The sequence below is a fragment of the Sus scrofa genome, chromosome 9 (genome assembly GCF_054392235.1).
Source record: "Sus scrofa isolate SSC_HxYL_T2T_F1_AM1 chromosome 9, Sscrofa_HxYL_maternal_Yorkshire_Landrace_v2.0, whole genome shotgun sequence".
In the NCBI taxonomy this organism is placed as follows: domain Eukaryota; kingdom Metazoa; phylum Chordata; class Mammalia; order Artiodactyla; family Suidae; genus Sus; species Sus scrofa.
In genome coordinates, this window is record NC_139391.1 from 58,241,373 (window position 1) to 58,261,323 (window position 19,951).

At 47.1% G+C, this 19,951-nt stretch overlaps 1 protein-coding gene and 1 long non-coding RNA gene across 5 annotated transcripts in view; both read left to right on the top strand.

The window, feature by feature from the left end:
* The first annotated feature begins 322 nt into the window (after nucleotides 1-322).
* The window catches only part of NTM (neurotrimin), a 1,001,303-nt gene continuing 981,674 nt past the window's right edge, over nucleotides 323-19,951 (top strand). For all 4 annotated transcript variants that reach the window (XM_021102348.2, XM_084976657.1, XM_021102351.2 and 1 more), the window contains exon 1: nucleotides 323-595. In XM_021102348.2, coding sequence (XP_020958007.2) covers nucleotides 514-595 — 82 coding nt within the window. In that variant the 5' untranslated portion in view covers nucleotides 323-513. The remainder of the gene's footprint in view (nucleotides 596-19,951) is intronic.
* LOC146399931 (uncharacterized) overlaps nucleotides 7,466-19,951 on the top strand; it is a 148,001-nt gene continuing 135,515 nt past the window's right edge. The window contains exon 1 of the long non-coding RNA XR_014815596.1: nucleotides 7,466-8,280. This is a non-coding gene — a long non-coding RNA (uncharacterized LOC146399931). The remainder of the gene's footprint in view (nucleotides 8,281-19,951) is intronic.

Consider the following 19,951-nt stretch of genomic DNA (forward strand, 5'->3'; position numbering starts at 1 on the left):
CTGAGTTCAGGAGGCCAGGGAGTGCCAGAAGGAAAAGGATTTTTTGATGCCTGGGGCTCTGAGAGACTGTCAGTTTAAAAAATGAAAGTAATATAGAAGGGGCAAAGTGGCATTTATCATGCCATCTCGCCAGGCTCCTGTCTCTTTAATCAGCTAGCCTGATTTGCCCAGTAAATGATTCCTGAGAGAGTGTGTGTGTGTGTGCGTGCGTGTGTGCCCGTGCGCGTGTGTTGTAGCTCTGTCAATCCTTGGATTAGAACCAATGATTGCAGCTTGTAGGAGGGCTGTCCAGGGCCAGATTGTACGATGTGTCTCGGTGCCAGAGTATGAGTAGAGATAATTACTGAGAAGTCACACTCTCTCAAATCCTCGGCTTTCTTGTGGTGTCCTTCAGGAAAACAGTGGATTTAAATCTCCTTCCACCAGCTCGAGAGCAGCACAATCTGTCAGGGAAGAAAGAAAGAAAAAACCGAACCTGACAAAAAAGAAGAAAAAGAAGAAGAAAAAAAAATCATGAAAACCATCCAGGCAAAAATGCACAATTCTATCTCTTGGGCAATCTTCACGGGGCTGGCTGCTCTGTTTCTCTTTCAAGGTAAGAGCCTGCTATCGATTTGCGTACAGCCGACCCAGAGATTGTACAGTGTGCTTTAGATGATTCGCAGACTCCTAGTCGGCTCGGCTGCGCGGTTTGCAGGTGGAGGAGAGGGCGTTTGAGCAGCATGGCTGGGACTCCATCCTCCAGACCAGGCTGTGAGAATATTGATTTGATTCCGGCTGCTCCCGGAACGGGGGCTGTATGTGCATAAGTGAAATGTGTCTGGGGCTCCTGTTCAGTCCGTGGCTGTGTGCTGGTCTCTCTGTACATTCTTGCACACACACAACGGAGACACATGGAAGCGGGGGAATTAGATTCGCGGAGGGCGGCAGGGCTGCTAAGGCGTTGCTTATGTTACTGGGAAGAAATTATGAGAGGAAACTTTAAATATCTATGGGCCAGTCAACTTGCAGAGCTTCTCGCAAGGAGCAAACAGAAAATGCAGGCTAGACATAACCAGGTAACTGCATCCTGTGAGGCTCTGGTCGGAGAGCCAGCCTGAAGGGCTGAATCAATTTGTAGCAGTGGTGGACTCAAACCCTGTTAGTTTTCAATGTGTTTGGGGGTGTGTTTGTGGAGGGGGGCGGCAGGGGGTGGGAACCAGCAGATAAAAGGCTGCGGGAGCAGGCAGGGGGGCTCTGAAATTCAGAAAGCTCTCCTAAGTTGAAGGGAGGGAGGCGTTAAGAGTCGAATGCTAATTTTCTGTTTATTGCTTGGCTTGGAAGCCGAGCCGCGGGGCTGCAGCTGAGGGCCATGCTCGCTGAGCTGTGTCTGGGCTGTGCCGGGTGGTTTGGAAGCCCATTCAACCATAAGTTCCTTTGCTGCATTGGGTGGCCCCACACCCTGTCCTGGCTTGAATGTCCCAGAAGCACTGCCCACCGGCTTGCTCCTACCCACCCTGTCCTTTGAGGGTTTGGTTTGCCTCTTTCTTATTAAAGATCCCCGCAGTCACAGGGACTAAGCCGGCCAGAGAAACTTTCCCTGGGTGGTCCAGCACTGTCTCCCAGAGGACCCCGTGTGGAAGCTCAGCCCTCTTCGGCTGGGCTCCCAGGGGAAAGTTCACTCCCACCGTGGGGGAAAAGCGTGGGAAGTCCCACCCACCTCTGTCTCTTCCTCCTGCAGCCTGGGGCTCTCTTGGTCCAGACTGGTTCCTACCTCTAGTCTGCTTTCCTCCCTCCGAGAGTAGGCTTTGGGGACTGCCACTGTCCCCCTGACTTAGCTGCAGTGGTGACCACTCAGACTCACACCAGGTGGGCAGAGGGCCCAAGTGGGCAAGGAGCAAATGTGTGTGTACCCTTGGCTGGAGCTCAAGGAGGAAGGCAAGGAGCATTGGAGGCTTCTGGGTGGGATGCAAGGGGTCCACAGTGGCGGGTCACACAAGGATCTCCTTGATGTCGCCTGATGCACCCAGCCTCAAGGGGGACACCAGCCTTGGGTCTCTTCCCATGGGGTGGTGGGTGTGAAAGTGAAGGAGGCAGCGTGGAGCAGCCCTGACTGACTCTTACATAACCTGGAGCGGCAGCAGTGTACTTATGTGTGTGTGTGTGTGTGTGTGTGTGCGCGTGCGCACCCGTGCGCGTGTGCATGTGCGTGTGCATGCATGCACCTCTGCTTGTACTAGGTGAAGAGGGGCTCACCCAGTGAGATCAGAGCCCCAACTCCAGCAGAAGGGAAACTGAGTTCAGGGCCAGGCAGCCTCAGGGAAATAGCCTCCATCACAGAAACCACAGAAATGAAAACTAACTAGGCAAGGGATGGAGCAAGGGGTCAGAGGAAGGGACAGGATAGGTCCCAGGATCTCCATCACTTCATCCGTCCTGAGGTCTGTGTCTCTTCTACCTGTTAACTTCAAACTGGAGACAATGGCCAAAATTCCACCATCCACAGCCCACTGGCAGCATGCCAGAAGCCCCAGGGCCACTCTGAATTTACATATAAATTAGCATACGTGATTTTTTTTTCATCAGAAATAAATGCAGGGAAGCATAATATTTGCTCATACTTTGAATCATCCCTGAAGAGATGAGAAGGAAGAGGCCGTGCAAAATTCTCCAGGGGGAAATCTGATTTTGCGCTCCTGTTCCTATCTCGGCGTGGGGATGGAGGCCGCTAGGTTTTCCCAGCTCTCCTCACATTCTACCAAACCCTGAATTTCCTAAGACAGATAATGGCCTTATTTGTGCCACTCACCCCGAGCCAGCTCTGAATAGGCTTCCACGTGTCATAAAAGAACAGGGCTGCTCCATTTTAAGGCAACGTGACCCCAGGACCCCCAAGCCACATGCCAGTTGGAGCAGCCAAGGTGATGTGTGTTTTCTTTTGCAGAGGATGGAAGCCAGAGTCCGCCAGCTACCTCTTATCAGACTCACAGAATTACTGAGGCAGCCAGGTCTTGCCTGCAATAATCCACCCCTATTGCCTTGACCCAGTGGGACTAGTTAGAATGCAGTACGCATTCTAAGGCAATTTTTTCTTCCCCTCTGTTTTTGTTTTAGGCTGGCTCTTCCTAGAACTGCTACTTCCAGGCTTTCTTGCCTTCTTCAAAAGGTGTCTGGGGCTAGTGGCAGGTTAGGGACCCCACCCTGACCTGCTCCTCACCTCCACCCCACCAGGAACCATGATCCAGCTTAGAGGGGAAGGGAATCAGCCCTGATTAGTGATGGGGGTAGGGGGAGTGATTATCACCCAGGGGCTCTGGCCTTAAGGCGCACAGGGGTTGATTAACCAGAGCTTCTCATTTCTGGGAACCAAGAGAGGGCTGGGATTAGGCGCTGTCCTTTTCAGCACACCGCCCACCTTCTGCCACAGAGAGGCTCTGAAAGGGATGGCTGGTGGTGCGGCAGCTTCTCTCTTTCTAGAAACCCAACCATTTCTCCTTCAAAGGATTCAGGCTCCTTTCAACACCTTCCGAGGTGCTGGGTGAGATTCTTGTCTTGCCTTTCTCATTTTCTCTCATCTCCTCACAGCCCACATCAACTCACCTGCGCACTAACACCCAAGCGGGGCAGAGGGGAAGGGGAAGGAGACGGGGCTGTGCTCACACTCCCCTTCACTAGGCGCCAGCGACATGGACACCGTTCAGCTGGGCAGATCGGCCAAGTTCCTGCCACTCGCAGTAAACACTTGGGTGCCAGCCGCAGCCGGGGCTGGGCAACGCTTCTGAGACGTGAGGGAGGCAGATGAAACCATAACAATGTTTACTGGCAAAGTGAAAAATCGGTTTGGGATGATGAGGCCCTGGGCCTGATGTAAGCATTGTGGGCACTTGGAAGCATAGCCAAAAAAAAAAAAAAAAAAAAAAAAATTAGGGGAGAGAGCAGAGGAGCTTCACAAAGTGGACCCTGGCTGCCAGGCTTGGCACTGCCAACTGGGGGCAAGCCAGGGGCAGGTCGTGGACAGCACAGGCAATGCAGCTCACCCCATCCTCCAAACTCCATGGTCCTTGGGTGGCTGGAGAGTCCCAGCAGGCCTTACTGCACTAGAGCACTAGAGCCTTTTTTGGGTAGTAGCTTTACTTGCCAGGTCCAAGCCTAGTCTCGGTGCTGGTTCTTCCCTTTTGTTACTTTTAAAGCCAAATATGAGCCCTGGAACCTCTTCTCATCAGCTCTGACATCAGCCACTGGCATGTGTGGTTTCTCAGTAGCCTCCCCTGTGGTGCGGTGCTCGGATGAAGGCTGCTGAGCTGTGTCCCTGGTGGGCCTCTGCTGGTTCCCAGCTCATGAGCTCCGTAGGCCCTGCCTTCCAGCAGCTCCCTGAGGCTCCATCCCCTGCAGGCATACCATCTGCAGCCCTGAGGCGCAGCAACCCAGGCTGGTGCCACCTACCTGTTGTGTATGGGCCACTCCAGTGTCGGCTTCAGCCACAGTCTGTCCCTTGGGATGAGGTGAGCTCTCTTGATGTCCTAAGTGGTGGCAGCATTTCTGAGTCAACATGAGCCACATGATTCTGGTCATAGTTCCAGTACTTTCACTTTGACTTGGGATTGAGATTGAATTACTACTGTGAAGGAAGGAGACGTATGTTTGAAAGTGAGGGTGTGAGTGCGTGTGATGGTACTTTCAGCTTTTATTAAGAACCTCGCCTTCTTGCCCCACATAGGTGCCTTACTTGTGCAGTGACATTTCTACAAACATTTCATTTCTCATAACATCAAATAAAAACATCCTTGTTAAATATGCGGGAAAGATTTTCGTTGCCTTGCTGGCTCCTCATGGTGGAAACACTCTAGGTGTGTGGGGTGGACTATCGCATCTAGGATTTGTCCTTGTTCCAGATATTCTTTTTTGGTTTGGAGTTCATGGCCCGCTCTTATCCACTAATTAGAATGATAATGATGCAAAACAAACAAACAAAGCAAAAACCCGCTTTGCTTTCTATCTAACCTCAACAGAGATCCTACAGACCCTTCAAACACTCTAATTGTGCCTTTCTAGATTTCAAGCTGGTTCTAGTGGCCTGAGCACAGGTGGGTGGGGAGCGGAGACCACCGAACTTGAAGATCTTTGTTTTCAGTAGGTGAAAATATTTCCCTCTGTGCCCTGATGTCCCCACCTGTCTGCCAGGCTGGGAGCAACTCCCCGGGGTTGGACTCATTAATGCTCGTAAGGCTACAAACATGTGGGGCTAAGTGGAACTCCATGCTGAGCCTGATGGTGTTTACGCAGCTCCTTCCTTTCTGCTCTACTGGCTTGTTACATGTTTACTTTATGTCTGTAGTCATTTGAAATTCAATAAAACTAATTAAACCTAAAAAATGAAAACATGCAAAAATAAGGTAATCAATGGCATACAGGTTGGATGGGATCAAGGTACCACATCCTCCTGAATGTCTCCTCCTACCTGGTGGCTGTTGCCTCCTTTCCTTATAAGATGCGCTGCTGAAGACCCCAGGGGATTTAGAATAAACACAGGGGTGTGTGTGTGGGGGGATGGGGACCTCCTCCCATCCTCCCATCCTTTTGTAGGAGGAGACTTCTGAGCAGAGATGCTGGGGGATGGGGGGACCAGTGGCAAAGGGGAGGGGCTCTGGGGAGGAGAAGGGCCACTGGATGGGGGAGGAGGGCCCAGAGCGGGGAGTTTTACAGGGAACAGGGCAGCTCTAATCTGGACTGGCAAAGGATGGGAAGAAGAGGACTCTAGCCTCTGCTTTGATTGCATTCAGTGACCTCATAGGCTTTGTAGTTTAGGTATTTGTGCACTTGGTTCTGCAACCTTCTAGCTTAAGCCTGATCTGGCTACCACTGCTGACACTGAAAAGAGCTTCCAAGGAAGAGCTATGTGTGTTCCTCCACCTCTCCTCTCCTTCTCCCTCCCTGATTCTCCCTCATTTCCTCTCCCCTTTCCTCCTCCCTCTTTTTGCCCTCTCTCCCCCTCCCTGCTTCTCTGCCCCCCCCTTTTCTCTTTTTCACTTTCCCTTCTTCCTTCTTCCTTTCATTTTTCTTTCTACTCTATAGGAAAAATAATTGATCAGCTGACAGATCTGGGTCAAGCTGGCAGGGGTTGCTCTGCTTCCCTCTGGCTGGCCTAGAAGAGGGGGCGGTGTCTGTCCTGCTAGGTGACAAGGAGCTAGGATGACATGGTGCACTGGGAGCGGGAGCGAGGACTCAGGAACCGATGGGCAAGTTCATGCCCCATAAGGGTGGCTGGGGTCCTCCTGACAGCAGTGCCTTCAGTTGTTGCAGGTCCTTGGCACCCCAATGCTCCACAGGCCATCTCCCATTGCCTCTTCCCCAGGCTTCTGTACCCTGCTTGTTCCAGCTTTCTTAGTCTTCTCTCTGCTTGCCCCTCCTTTTCTCCTCTTTCCAAAACCAAGACAGGAGATCACAGAATCTCCCCCACTTAAGTCATATGAGAGAAGTGGCCTTTTGTTTATTTGCAAGAAGAAAAACAGAAACCCAGACGGAAGAGCTCTGTAAGTCATTTGCAAACTGCAAAACAAACCAACACCGATTCGCATTTTCATTGCTGAGAAAAGAGTATTTCAAGAGAGACTGTCAAGCTGAGAAACCAAATATTGGAAAACACATTCTTCAGCTCTGTTACTAAGGACATCTCAGGTTACTAAATTTGATTTTTTTTTTTTTTGGCTTCTCAAAAAATATTGCCCTTTACAGTAATAAAAGACTGTTCAAAAGACTGGCTGGTCTTGGCTTCAATTGCTCATTCAAATTCAGTATCTAAGGGGGCTTCCTTTGCTTTGTCTTGGTGGTGATATCACTGAAACTCTAACCCAACATGGACTAGATCTAATCCTTCATCTGTCCATTGGTTTGGTCACCCAGCAAGTGTTTATTTAGTACCTAGTATGTCCCCTGCATTGTTCCAGGTGCTGGAAATGTCTCAGTGACCAAACCAATGAGAGACAGAGCATGAGCATGGCCTCCCAGGTTTGGCTTAATGTGCCCTCCTTTTGAATCATCCTGGGAAGTACCAAGGAGAGTTCCAGAAGCAAAGGGAGACTGGGTGACTTCAGCCTTCTGCACAGCTGCTCCTGCAAATTATGGTGGGCAGCAGGAAAGCAACAACCTGGGATCCTTGTTTGCAGAGGGGGGAGCCCGGGGTTAGGGGAGTGCACAGCCTGACCCCATGTCCCTCCTACTTCAGAGGTGCTGCCTCTGATGCCCCAACTTGACTTCTGCCCGGAAGGAGCTCATGAATGTGTGTCATGCCCTCCCTCAGCACGTGGATGGCCAAAGCTGGTATGAGGTGGTTGGTGGTGTGACCATTAGCTCTTGCCATTCGGGCTATTGGTTGCTCCTTGGCACCACTGCCATCCTGTCTAATGGCTTATCCACCTTCTTTGTGCTCTGCCTTCTGCACAGAACCAGAGGCCAAAGGCAGCAGTGAGGGGCTCGTTCACACAGGACAGGGGAGGATTGGCTACAGGTGGCTACAGGATTGGGTGAGGCAAATGCCATTCAGGAGATTGTGTGAGGGAGCCATAGCTCAAGGTAGATGTAAGAGGACCTCCCTTCTAAGCCCCAACCCCCCCTTTTTTTTGGCTACACACTCATCACACCCTAATCTAGGGTTCCTGGAGTCATAGACATCCATCATCCTTTATTTGTTCTTTTCTGATACCATCCTGTGGTAGAGACGCAAGTTTTCTTTCAACCCGTCAACTTGTGTTTTAGCCATCTGTACCCAAAGGGAGTTGAGCTTCTCTTATGCTCCCACTGTGAGCTGTTGATATCCCCTGGATGCTTGAGGATGGTGGCCTTCCTGACTGCTTCTATCTGCATTTGCATAGTGGTGGTGATTCTTCTTAGCTTTTCTCCTGTAGAGGAACAAGTAAGTACCTTTCTCGGGGATCCATGATTCTTCCAAGTCAAGCAACCTGGAGCAATTCTACCTCTCTGGATTCTATTTCAGAGGTTAGAAGGTCCTTATGGCATGGGTACAAATATGTCTTTATTTGCATTACTCCCGTTTTTGAAGCCGTTGGTTCTCAAATTTGGTCTACCATAGAATCACCTGGGGAGCTCTATAAAAATACTAGTGTCTGGACCCCATCCCAGAACAATTACATCAGAAGGTCTGTGAGATGTTCTGGTATTTTTTCAGAACTCTCTAAGAGGTTCCCATCTGTGGCCAGGTTTGAAAACCATGCCTGTAAAGTCACCTGAAAAATGTTCTATGACCTTGGATAGGACATATCCTCTAGGAGTTCCCATTGTGGCTCAGTGGTAAGAAACCTGACTAGTATCCATGGGGATGCATGTTCGATCCCTGGCCTCACTCATTGGGTTAAGGATCCAGCATTGCAATGAGCTGCAGCACTGCTCGGATCTTACATTGCTGCAGCTGTGGCGGTGGCGTAGGCTGGCAGCTGCAGCTCTGACTCAACCCCTAGCCTGGGAACCTCCATATGCCACAGATGCAGCCTTAAAAATATAAAAAGAAAAAAAAGGCACATCCTCTATATTAACCTCAGTTTCTACATCTCTAAAATAAAGCAGTAGAACTAAAAGACCTATGAATTTCATTTCAAGTTCCACATTTTGCAATTCCACAGATAGTCTTTTTTGAGTCCTAGTACTTGAAAGGTAGTGGTGCTAGAAGAAAACATTCAGAAGCAGTCTCTGTTTGCAGTAAGCTAAGAATATAAACATAGTCGCAGAAGGACGAGCAAAGTTGGAATGTGTAAGCGGTGTGTGCGCACACAAACACTCTACACTGTATCATATACTCTGTATCACATATCCGCACATGCATGTGCTCCTTCATCTAGAAGGCATTCTTTGGGTGAGAGGAATGGATTGACCAGTCGCAGCATTTCAACAGGGGGGCCTCAGGAACGAGAGTCACTCTTAACTGATCCTATAGGAGAAATTCAGGAGCCTTTGAAGGTGTGAATGTGAGTCAAGAATGAATGTCTTGGAGCTGAATTGAGGGCACTAAGTGATGGTAGCCTTGGCAGATGTTCCATTCATAAGTGTGAATATTTGCATATCTCTCTTCTGGCCTCTATTCTACTCCCCCAGAACCGGCTACCCAGATGCTGCTTCCATTGCTCTCCCTCCTCTTGGGCAGCAAAGGCTTCTTGTTCAGCACCCCAATGGCAATTTTGCAGCTACTGTGTTAGGCAGAGTGATGCTGGCTTTACCCTCCAAGCCAGGTCAGATCCTGCAGTGCACGCAGGAGGGGAAACCTACTTGTGTTTGCTGGAGTCCACAGGTGTAAGAGGCATGGGGGGAGCATAGCTACCCTGCAGATTTGTGCCATGTGCAGTTACTGGGTAACTCATAAGCATTCACAGTGCTGTGTCAGCCAAGCCCCGAATCACAACCAGCTCGAGCCCAGAGCAACTTTCACGACGGTTTATTTCAATGCCCCTCTTGGAGCCCTACACTTTAGACGTGCAGCTGCAGAAGTTCCCCCAAGTGGTGCAGTGGGTTAAGAATCTGACTATAGCAACTTAGTCACTACGGAGGTTTGGATTGGGTCCACAGCCCAGAACAGTGGGTTAAAGGATCTGGTGTTACTGCAGCTGTGGTCTAGGTCATAGCTGCAGCTTGGGTTCAGTTTCTAGCCTGGGAACTTCCATATGTTGTAGGTGCAGCCAGAAAAAAAACTAGTGCAGCGCAGTGGCCCCCTAAGTTCTATCTTCCATACGGGGGAACTTGCATCTCTCCAGATGGCTATTGTATCCGATACTTCAGGAAGACAGGAAGACAAAGGAAGAACAATCTGTCTGACAGATTCCAGCCATTCACTCTGGGTCTGGAAAGAAAACATACATGATAGCTGGATTGCCCGGGTCCAAACCCTGGCTCTGCCACTTCCTAGTTTGAAACCTTTGGCGATGAATCAACCTCTGTGTGTGATTCACTTCCCTCTTGTATGAAAAGGAGCTAATTATGAGACGTACCTTTAAGGCTGGTATGAGGATTAAATAAGTTATTGCAGATAAAATGCTTGGAACACTGCCTGGCACATAGTAAGCTCTCAATAAATATTGCCTAATAGTATTATGATTGCTATTAATACGAATACCCACAGGACAAGGCTAATTTTTCTTCAACATGATTTCAAATATTTGAAAACATCTTTCCCTTAGCTTCTCCCTAGGTGAAATATTCCAAACTTTTCTCCTGTTTTCTATATAATCATCCATGGAAAGGAACTGGTTATACGGTATTCTTCTTTGAGATTGATCTCAATTTATTTTAAGGAGGCAGTATTACCTATATACCAAAAGCTGACTTAGATAGTTCATGAGAAAAGAACGTTATTCTTCATGAACATGGGATTCTCAACAAATAGTCTCAAAATATTAACAGAGAAAATTCAGCAGTATTCTAAATACATATATCTTAATTAGGATTTTTTTCTTTCTCAAAATTTTTAATTGAAGTATAGTTGATTTACAATGTTGTGTTAGTTTCAGGTATTCAGCAAGGTGTTTTTGGTTATATATATGTATATTATATATGTGTGTGTGCATATATGTATGTATATTATTTACACTCTTTTTTAGCTTCTTTTTCTTCTTCTTTTTTTTTTTTTTTTTTTTTTTTGTCTTTTTGCTATTTCTTTGGGCCGCTTCCACGGCATATGGAGATTCCCAGGCTAGGGGTCCAATCGGAGCTGTAGCCACCGGCCTATGCCAGAGCCACAGCAGTGCAGGATCCGAGCCGCGTCTGCAACCTACACCACAGCTCACGGCAACGCCGGATCGTTAACCCACTGAGCAAGGGCAGGGACCGAACCCGCAACCTCATGGTTCCTAGTTGGATTCGTTAACCACTGCGCCACGACGGGAACTCCTAGCTTCTTTTTCCATTACAGGTTATTACAAGACATTGAGTATAGTTCTCACTCTGCATCCTTTTTATTTTCATTTTTTTTAATTTTTTACTTTTTTATTTTTTTTGTCTTTTTGCTATTTCTTTGGGCCGCTTCCACGGCATATGGAGGTTCCCAGGCTAGGGGTCGAATCGGAGCTGTAGCCACTGGCCTACGCCAGAGCCACAGCAACGCAGGATCCTTTTTAAAGTACATCTCCCCCCAGTGTGCTCTGAGTAGCCCAGGCTATTACAGGATATGGCCTCTCATGATCCCAAATCCAGATAAAATGAAGACTCAGCACCTTGGAAAGGCAGGGCCTGGATGAGCCAGCCTCTCTCCTAAACCCTGGTACTCCCATTCCTTGGATTCTGTGGGGCTTTCTGTGGTTTCCTCTCCTAGCACTTGTGTACCTGCTCCCTCGGTGAGTGCTTCTTGTCCACCTGGAAAATGCTTGTTAGGATTCAAGACATGACTCCAGGCTCAGCGTCCCTTTGAATCCCCTCCCTCCTTCTGCTGTGTTTGCATTGCTCTTGATCTCACTCCCATTCTTCATATCCACCGCACATTTGTATAGCTACCTTCTTACACATCTGTCTCCCCTTAGCTCAGACTGTGAGCTCCCAGAGGTCAGGACAGCCTTGGGCACCTGTACACCTAGCACAGGACTTGGCATACAGGTGACCCTTAGTGTTTATGGATAAAATAAAAGTGGGGAGAGAAAGAGAGAGAGAAGGCTGATCATGAGCCAGAAACCCTGTGGACTTACAGTGAGCTGTAATTCTACACTTCCTCACCCTATGCTTGTGCTGTTGTACTGTGCGCTCCACAACTTGGCCTCAGAACTTCTCCATTCTGAAGTCTTCTTATTAGACTCAACACCTCTCTTCCCTCTGATAAGATCTTTTTGGGACTCTGAATATGTAACCCCCACACATTTCCTTGCTGAAACCAGTCATAAACCAGATGTTCTAGGCACCTAGCTAGGTAGCAGGGGATGAGCTCACTCTTTCCGGCCAAACTCACTCAAGAGCCGGAAATGGTCCCTCTAGGGGTCATGGATCAGGTGCATGGAGGAGGGGCTGCTCTTGGAACTGCACTGGTGTCAGAGGGAGCAGCAGGGACAAGGGAAGGCGAGACCTAAGAAAAGAGGAAAGTGATTGGGTGGGTTTGACCATCTGGAGAAGGTGAAGTGGATGACTGCTTCTTACCTGCTCCTTCAAACCTATTCTTTCCTCTTCTTCAACAAGCTTCCCCCTAGGGCATCTGGCTGTCTCAAGGAAGGGGGACCCAGACCTGGAAAAGATTAATTGATAGCATTTTTCTCACTGGCATTGGTGATGCACAGGCATCTGTAGTTGGATAAACCACTTTTCTAATTCTGAAAACAAATGAGAGTCATTGTTCTATATTTCTCCTTCCTTTTCCCATGGAACATCTTAATAGAAGGAGCTAAATGCCTTATCACCACTTTTTCATTACTTTCTTGCACAGCTGAAGCCTTGCTCAAGGCTAAAATAGTTTAGCCATCAAATCCAAAAGCTTTTTCACAGACTTCTAGAATCCTGAGATACCTTGGGATTTTCCCCATCTCCACCCAAGGCAACCATCCCACCTGAACGGTGTTTGCTAATTCCTGCTCACCACGTCCAGAACTACCAGTGAGAAGATGCTCACTGCCTGAGCCATGGTCCCAATTCTGGCTGTTTATTCCAATGGCCTATGGAGATGGTTATGAATGAGCACATGCCCAGATTCAGCTCACAGAAATTCTCCTTAAATAGGCCAGAATGGGACAGGGTCATCTCCACTTTGAAATGCCTATCCATGACGCTGCAGGTACAGCTGAGAATAACTGACACCATCCCCGCTTTCTGTAGTGGATAAACTGTGAGAAAACACTGTTCTGTATAAATTCTATCCTTTCTCTTTATGATAGATTTATAGATGTAAATTTGTTCAGGGTAGCAATGTGCCTGTTTAAAATACTTGCCTCTGAGAGTCCCTTAGAGCTGAGGATGGTGGCGCTATGCAGTTCCAGCCTGTGGAAACAAGCAGATGTCTCTGAGGTGGGAGTTGGAGCATTGTACTCAGGAAGCCTGTGCTTTGTGGACCTTACCCCCTCCCTCCATTTCTTGATTGAGAGCCTGGTATACTACCTGGGGGTCCAGAAACCAACTTGCAAATAAGAGGACAAAACAGACACACACACCGAGATTGGCAAAACAGGACACTCTTAGGTTGAACTAAATGGACTTGCTGTTTTAGTAAATCAAAAATAGCTGAGGAGTTCCTGTTGGGGAGCGGCGGGTTACGAACTCAACTAGGACCCATTAGGATGTGGGTCTGATCCCTGGCCTCACTCAATGGGTTAAGGATCTGGTGTTGCTATGAGCTGTGGTATAGGCCAGCAGCTGTAGCTCTGCTTTGACCCCTAGCCTGGGAACCTCCATATGCTACATGAACAAAAACAACAACAACAACAACAACAAAAGTGAGTCCAAACCATTTCATATGGCTCAATCTAATAGAGGGATCTCAAGTTCAAGATAGCATAAGCAGTTATGCCAGCTCTGGAGTACATACTTCCACACATTATTGACAGAAAAAAATCCCTACATAATTAGGTTTCTATTACTTGCAGCTGAATACAATCCTAATGCATCTACATAGGGCAAATATTTGCCTCTTCCTGACTTGTGCCAGTTAGAGCTACTCCAAATACAAGTCATATTGCGTGGCCCAGTATCCTTCCAAGAGGAGACTATCATGGATCCTACTTGTCCTGACGTTCTTAGTTGCTTCTCATCATCATCAGGGCACAGCTCTGAACCACAAAGCATCCTCATCACTATCCTCTAAACATGTTCCTTTTTGACAATGATCCACTAAAAGGCATTGCCAGACAGGTTGTTCCTAGTGTAGACTGATCAGCAAAGTGGGGAATAGGCTCTTACCTACCACATTTTGGGCTTTATATCTAGGTCCACTTTATCATTGTTATTGTATCATTTCTTTTCTTTTTCTTTTTCAGATACACCAGACAATTGGCTCATTGATTTTGCACTCATTCCTAGACTAAAATGCTCTTATTCAAGACCTCTCCCATGCTTGCTTTTAAGTATTTGAAATTTCATTGCACAGGGGTCCATTATTTAAATCCATTGAGACTATTTTTGTATGCTGATGAGCTGTCACCATCAGCTTTGTGTCATCCCCAAATGACATAGACATGTCATGTCCACATCAACAGGGTGAATGATTTTTTAAAAAGCAAAATAATAGATTCAAGGTCACAGCCCAGTTCTTACTTACATTTATATTTCATCCACTCCAGAAAGATTTATTCAGACCCTACTGTGTGCTAGCCATAAACAAGTCCAAGTTCTTACACTCAGTGAAGTAAGACAATTCAATGCACATGGTAAGTGCTGGGATAAAAGCAAGTCATGTTTGCTATGGCAGCATCTCAATTTCTCCGGTTGAGAACTTCTGGAAGGAAGAGCTGTTAAAGCCGAGACACAAAGGTGACTAGTCAACCAGGTAACAGGAGAGATGAGTGTTACATGCAAAGGAAATGGCATATGCCAAAGCCTAGAGTCAGAAGAGCATGGTAGGGATTTAGGAACCCAATTTGCAATCTGGATGGATTAGCGTGTTTGTCGACTTTGGGGGATAAAGCTGATGGGGGCCAGATTATAGGTAAAGAGATAGGAGGTAGAGGTACAGAAGTTGTCACAGGTCAGACCTCAAATGGCCTTATGGTTCCTGCTAAGGGAAGAAAGTATTGAACGGTTGTATGCCAGATAGCAGCTCAATTAGTTTGCAGTTTTAGTTGTTAAATAACATAATTTGGGTTACTTAAAAATGTTGAAATGTTACTCTCGTTACAGGGTGGGGAGGAATTAAGAGGGAAAAGGCCAGAGGATGTCGAGCCAGTCGGGCATGAGTTATGTGGCAGAGATAAGGAGACACGGGCATTCGGGGGTCATAGATGAAGAAGGGTCAGACTTGGAGGTGAAGAGGAAAGGCAGTAGCAGTGAGAAAGGGAAACAGAAGAGGACTTCTAGTATCTGGGTAAATGGGACACAGCAGGTTTTAGGGAGCTAGTGATGAACGCGATCTGGGTCATGATGGTTTTATTGGCTTAGGCAGAGCTCTCTGATGTGAAGTTAGCTAGCTGGGTCCTGAATTCTGGAAAGATATCTGAGCTTGGACAAAGATGGTCTTCAACACAGATATATTTAATTATCCAGAAAGAGAGTAGAGCATGAAGAGGAATGGGGGCAGACGACTAGTATTTAAAAATTGGGAAGAGAAAGGTCTTAGAAAGATGATGGATAAGATGTGGCCAAAACGCAGAAGAAAAACCAGGAGAGCATGATGGCATTGAGGTCCAAGGACGTGTGTTTGGGAAAGGAGGAGCATTGTCCACATCAAATGCTGCTAGAGACTAAGTAAGGTCCGACTTAGGTATGAGAATATCTCCATCCTCTTGGGAGAACAGTCTTGTGGGATGGAGCTGAAGTGTGGGGGGTAAAGTGGGGTGAGAATTAAAATGTGGATAATTATTTCAAGGTTTTTTTAAAGAGGGAGGAAATAGGGAGACGGTAGGGGGGCTGCCGTTGGAGAGGACGTTGTTGCCAGTGTAAGGTGGGGAAGATGTCTCTGGATGCTGGTAGGAGGGGCTGGTGAAAGAAGGCATGAAGCGAAAAGGTGCAAGAGGTGACCAACCAGGTGAGTCCCCTCAGGGAATGTGAGAGTGGGGTGGGTGGCAAATCTTGAGTACAGGCAGAAGAATGGGTCTTGAAGAGAAGAAGAAAGGCTAATATCACTACTATTTAAAATAAGGAAGGAGCCACGTATTTGAAAATCTCCATTATCATTGGATTCAGCTGCAAATGACAACAAGAACAGCGAAAGAGGTTTAAATAAGATGGAAGTTTCTCTCTCTGCTCACGAAAACACTCTGCTTTGTTACTGGCTGGTGCAGGGGGCCCTGCTCTCAGGGCCCCCGCTCTTTCTGTAGTTTAGATCCACTGTACACAGTCTAAGATAGCAGCATCCATGGGCCAGGCTGTGGGATGGAAGAGGAGATAAAGAAGGGGAGAACTAGAGTACTCGCTGTGGCTCAGCAGGTTAAGAACCCGACATAGTGTCCATGAGGATGCAGGTTTGATCCCTGGCCTGCTCAGTAGGTTTAGGATCCGGTGTTGCTGCAGCATGCACTATAGGTCACAGATGTGGCTTGGATCTGGTGTTGTTGTGACTGTGGTGTAGGACTTCAGCTGCAGCTCTGGTTCCCCCTGGCCTGAGAACACATATGCTGCAAATGTGGCCATAAAAGGGGAAGAAAAGGAGTGGGAGGCAGAATGCACATGTGGGCTGCCTTCTAAAGAACCTCCCTTCCCGAAAGCCCGTACATGGCACACTTCCTCACATGCCCTTGGCAGACTTTTGTCCCATGGCCACATTGAGATGCAAGGGAATGTGGGAAAGTGCCACCCACTTTGGATGACCACATGCCCAGACAGATTGACAGATCAGGGGCAAGGACCACAGAAGAAGGGGAGGGTGAATATTAAGAGGCAATTCAGCTATAAAAGGGAGGATGGTTAAACTTCACTTGACCACAGAGTTCCCGTCGTGGCGTAGCGGTTAACGACTTCGACTAGGAACCATGAGGTTTCAGGTTCGATCCCTGGCCTTGCTCAGTGGATTAAGGATCCAGCTTTGCCACAGCTGCGGCACAGGTTGCAGATGTGGCTCAGATACTGTGTTGCTGTGGCTGTGTTAGAGGCTGGCAGCTGTAGCTGCAAATGGATCCCTAACTTGGGAACTTCCATATGCCACGAGTATGACTCTAAAAGGGAAACAAAACACCACAATTCCGTACCACTTTATACCCATTGGGTAGTTATTCATTTTTTTTTAAAATGGCGAGGATCCAGAGAAACTGGATCAGGACCCATGTACTGTTGGTGGTGCAGCCACTGTGAACATAGTTTGGTGGTTCCTCAGAAAATTCAAAATATAATTACCATATGATCCAGTGATTCTATTTCTAGGTATATAACCTCAAATTTGAAGGCAGAGACTCAGTTATTTGTCCACCAATGTTTATAGCAGCCTTATTCACAACAAGCAAAAGTAGAAGTGAGCCAGGTGCCCATCAATGGAGGAAGGAACAAAGGGGGTCTGTACATACAATCGAATATCATCCAGCCTTAAGGAAATGAGTGACTACAATCCTGCCACCTGCCACAACATGGCTGGACCTTGGAAACATTATGCTAAGCGACATATCAGGCACAAAAGGCAATTCACCTATTGTCTGAAAGGGAGGAGGGTTAAACTTCCCTCCTACCTTTGCAAAAGGACAATCATTGTATAATACAAATATTGTATGATGCAGCTTCTGTGGGGTACTTACCATAGACGAATTCACAGAGACAGAAATTAGAAGTTACCAGGATCAGGGAATGAGGAGCTATTGTTTATGGCTACAGAGTTTCTGCTTGGGATGATGAAAAATTTGGAGAGAGGGATTGTGGTGATGGTGGCACAGCCTTGTGAATGAACTTATGGCCTCTGAATTGGACTCAAAAATGGTTAAAATGGTAAATTTTATGTTGTATGTATTTTACAACAATAAAGAAAAATGGAAGAAAGATAAATAGCTGTCTTTGGCACTGCACAGGTGCAGGTAAAGTTTTCAAGCTTAGTGACAGGAAGTTGAAGAAGTTTGCATTTGATGGCTCTTATTTTCTCTGAGTACAATTCGGGGAAGGTATGTGTCTGCACGCATGTGTGTATAGGTTCCTGGGTGTGCCTGTAACTCTGTAGGCTGGTTCTTCCAGAAAATGGAAGAAGATTGAAATGGTGGTTTTCATAGTGATGGGAGAGCTGGCTGGCAAATCAGAGGGATTCCTTGTAGAAATAATCACCCCTTTCCTCACTGCATTCTCTTTACTCTGGATTTTTAAATTATTATTACTATTTTTATTGATGAATAATTGATGTACAATATTATATACATTATAGGTGCACAGTAGAGTGATTCATAATTTTCAAAGGTTATACTCCTTTTATAGTTACTCTAAAATATTGGCTATAGTCCTCTTTTCTCTGGATTTAAGATGCAATATGTTATACCCCCATTTGATTTTCCATCTATTTTCTTGGTTCTGGCCCCACCTCTTTTGGGAGAAGGTCTCTACATCTCCTCAATGGTGGGGCCAGAACCGGGAACAGAGATGGAAAATAAGATGGGGGTAGAACAGAGTGTATCTTAAGTCCAGAGGAAAGAGGAATATAGCCAGTATTTTATAATAAATTCTGCGAAACGAGGTCAAAGTCCATCTCCGGATCAGTTCTCCATTAATTCTGCAAGGAATTATGAAGATAGAGGATTTCAGGAATTTGCTTGTGGTGCAGTGGATTAAGGATCCAGCATCGTCACTGCAGTGGCTTGGGTCTCTGCTGTGGCACAGGTTCGATCCCTGGCCTGGGAACTTTCACATACCACAGGCACAGCCACAAAACAAAACAAAACAAAATAGCAGGTTATGTTTACAATTTATATTTCTGGAACTCCACCTCAGTCAGACTGTACTTTTCTCCTCTGAGTTCCATCATTAACTCTAACAACAGAAATGGAGTTTTGTTTGTTTGTTTGTTTTCTGAAGTCTTTATTTTCCTCATCTGTAGATGGGATATTTAAATTTCCATGGAATGTAGTTTTCACATTTACTTGAATTATGCTTGTGAAATCTGTCACGTGATTCATATTGGAAAAGTAAAGCCAAAGATTTTGGGAGGTGTTTGTGCAAGGGGGTGTTACTGTTAGTGGCTGACCTTTCCCAGGAGGTCATCCTCAGTCTGCGCCCCCCGCCCCCCTGCCAGTCACCCAGCAACTGGCTTCCATTTAGTCTACTCTCTAAACCCTGCCTGTGTCTCCCCAGCTTGGCTCAGGCTGACATCGTTGCTCACAGGGCTAACACAGCCTATGAATAGGATCCTGCTACCAGTTTTCGTCTCAGCTCTGCCCATCCTCTGTCTTGCCCAGAATTCCCGATCTTGCTACCAAAAAAAATTTTGCCACTTTAGTCCTCACTAAACATCTGTCCTAGCTCCACAGGGCTCTCTAGGTAAAGTTCCCTAACTCCCCTGTCTTGCCCTAGCCCCTTACCCTGTCCCCCAGTGTCCTGCTCAAACCGCCCTCTAGCCCACTGACCGGGACCTTGACCGTAGACATTGACCTGACACTGACGTGGACACTGATCACAGACATTGACCTGACACTGACGCCCCTTCACACCCTGGGGCCCTTGCACAGCTGCCCTCAGCAGGGATGTCCCTCAGGCGGGGTCAGCACAAGACAACCCTCAGACATTTGTTTCCACCTTGAGATGGACTGCAGATGGCAGGAAAGGAATTGAAAAGCCCGGAAAAGGAGAACAATGGTGTTTGGAGACCTGCTCTAACCCCTGATTCTATCCTTAAGGACTCCTCCCAGCAGTTTCCTTGTTAAGAGTCCAGGCTGTGCAGACTTGGTCCCTGAATCAGAAAGTCTGGGGCCCAAGGGGGAGGGGGAGGGAGTGGGATGGATGGGGTGCTTGGGGTTAATAGATGCAGACTATTGCCTTTGGAATGAATTAGCAATGAGATCCTGCTGTATAGCACTGGGAACTATGTCTAGTCACTTATGATGGAGCATGATAATGGGAGAAAAAAGAATGTATACACGTATGTGTAACTGGGTCACCATGCCGTACAGTAGAAAATTGACAGAACACTGTAAACTAGCTATAAGGGAAAAAATAAAAATCATGATATTAAAAAAAAAAAGTAAAGTCTGGGGCTTTCTGAAGGTCAGCTCTCTGCATTTCCAGAAGCCCTTCCATTGGGCAATTCACACAAAATTTCAAGAACTGCTGACCTACAGCAGTTGTGTAGCACAGGTGTAGCAACTCTGACTGGAAGGACCGCCCCTCTGGGCTCCGTGGCCTCATGGGAGGCGTCTTGGTTTCTTTGCAATATTCCCACATTAGGAAAAAACCACCA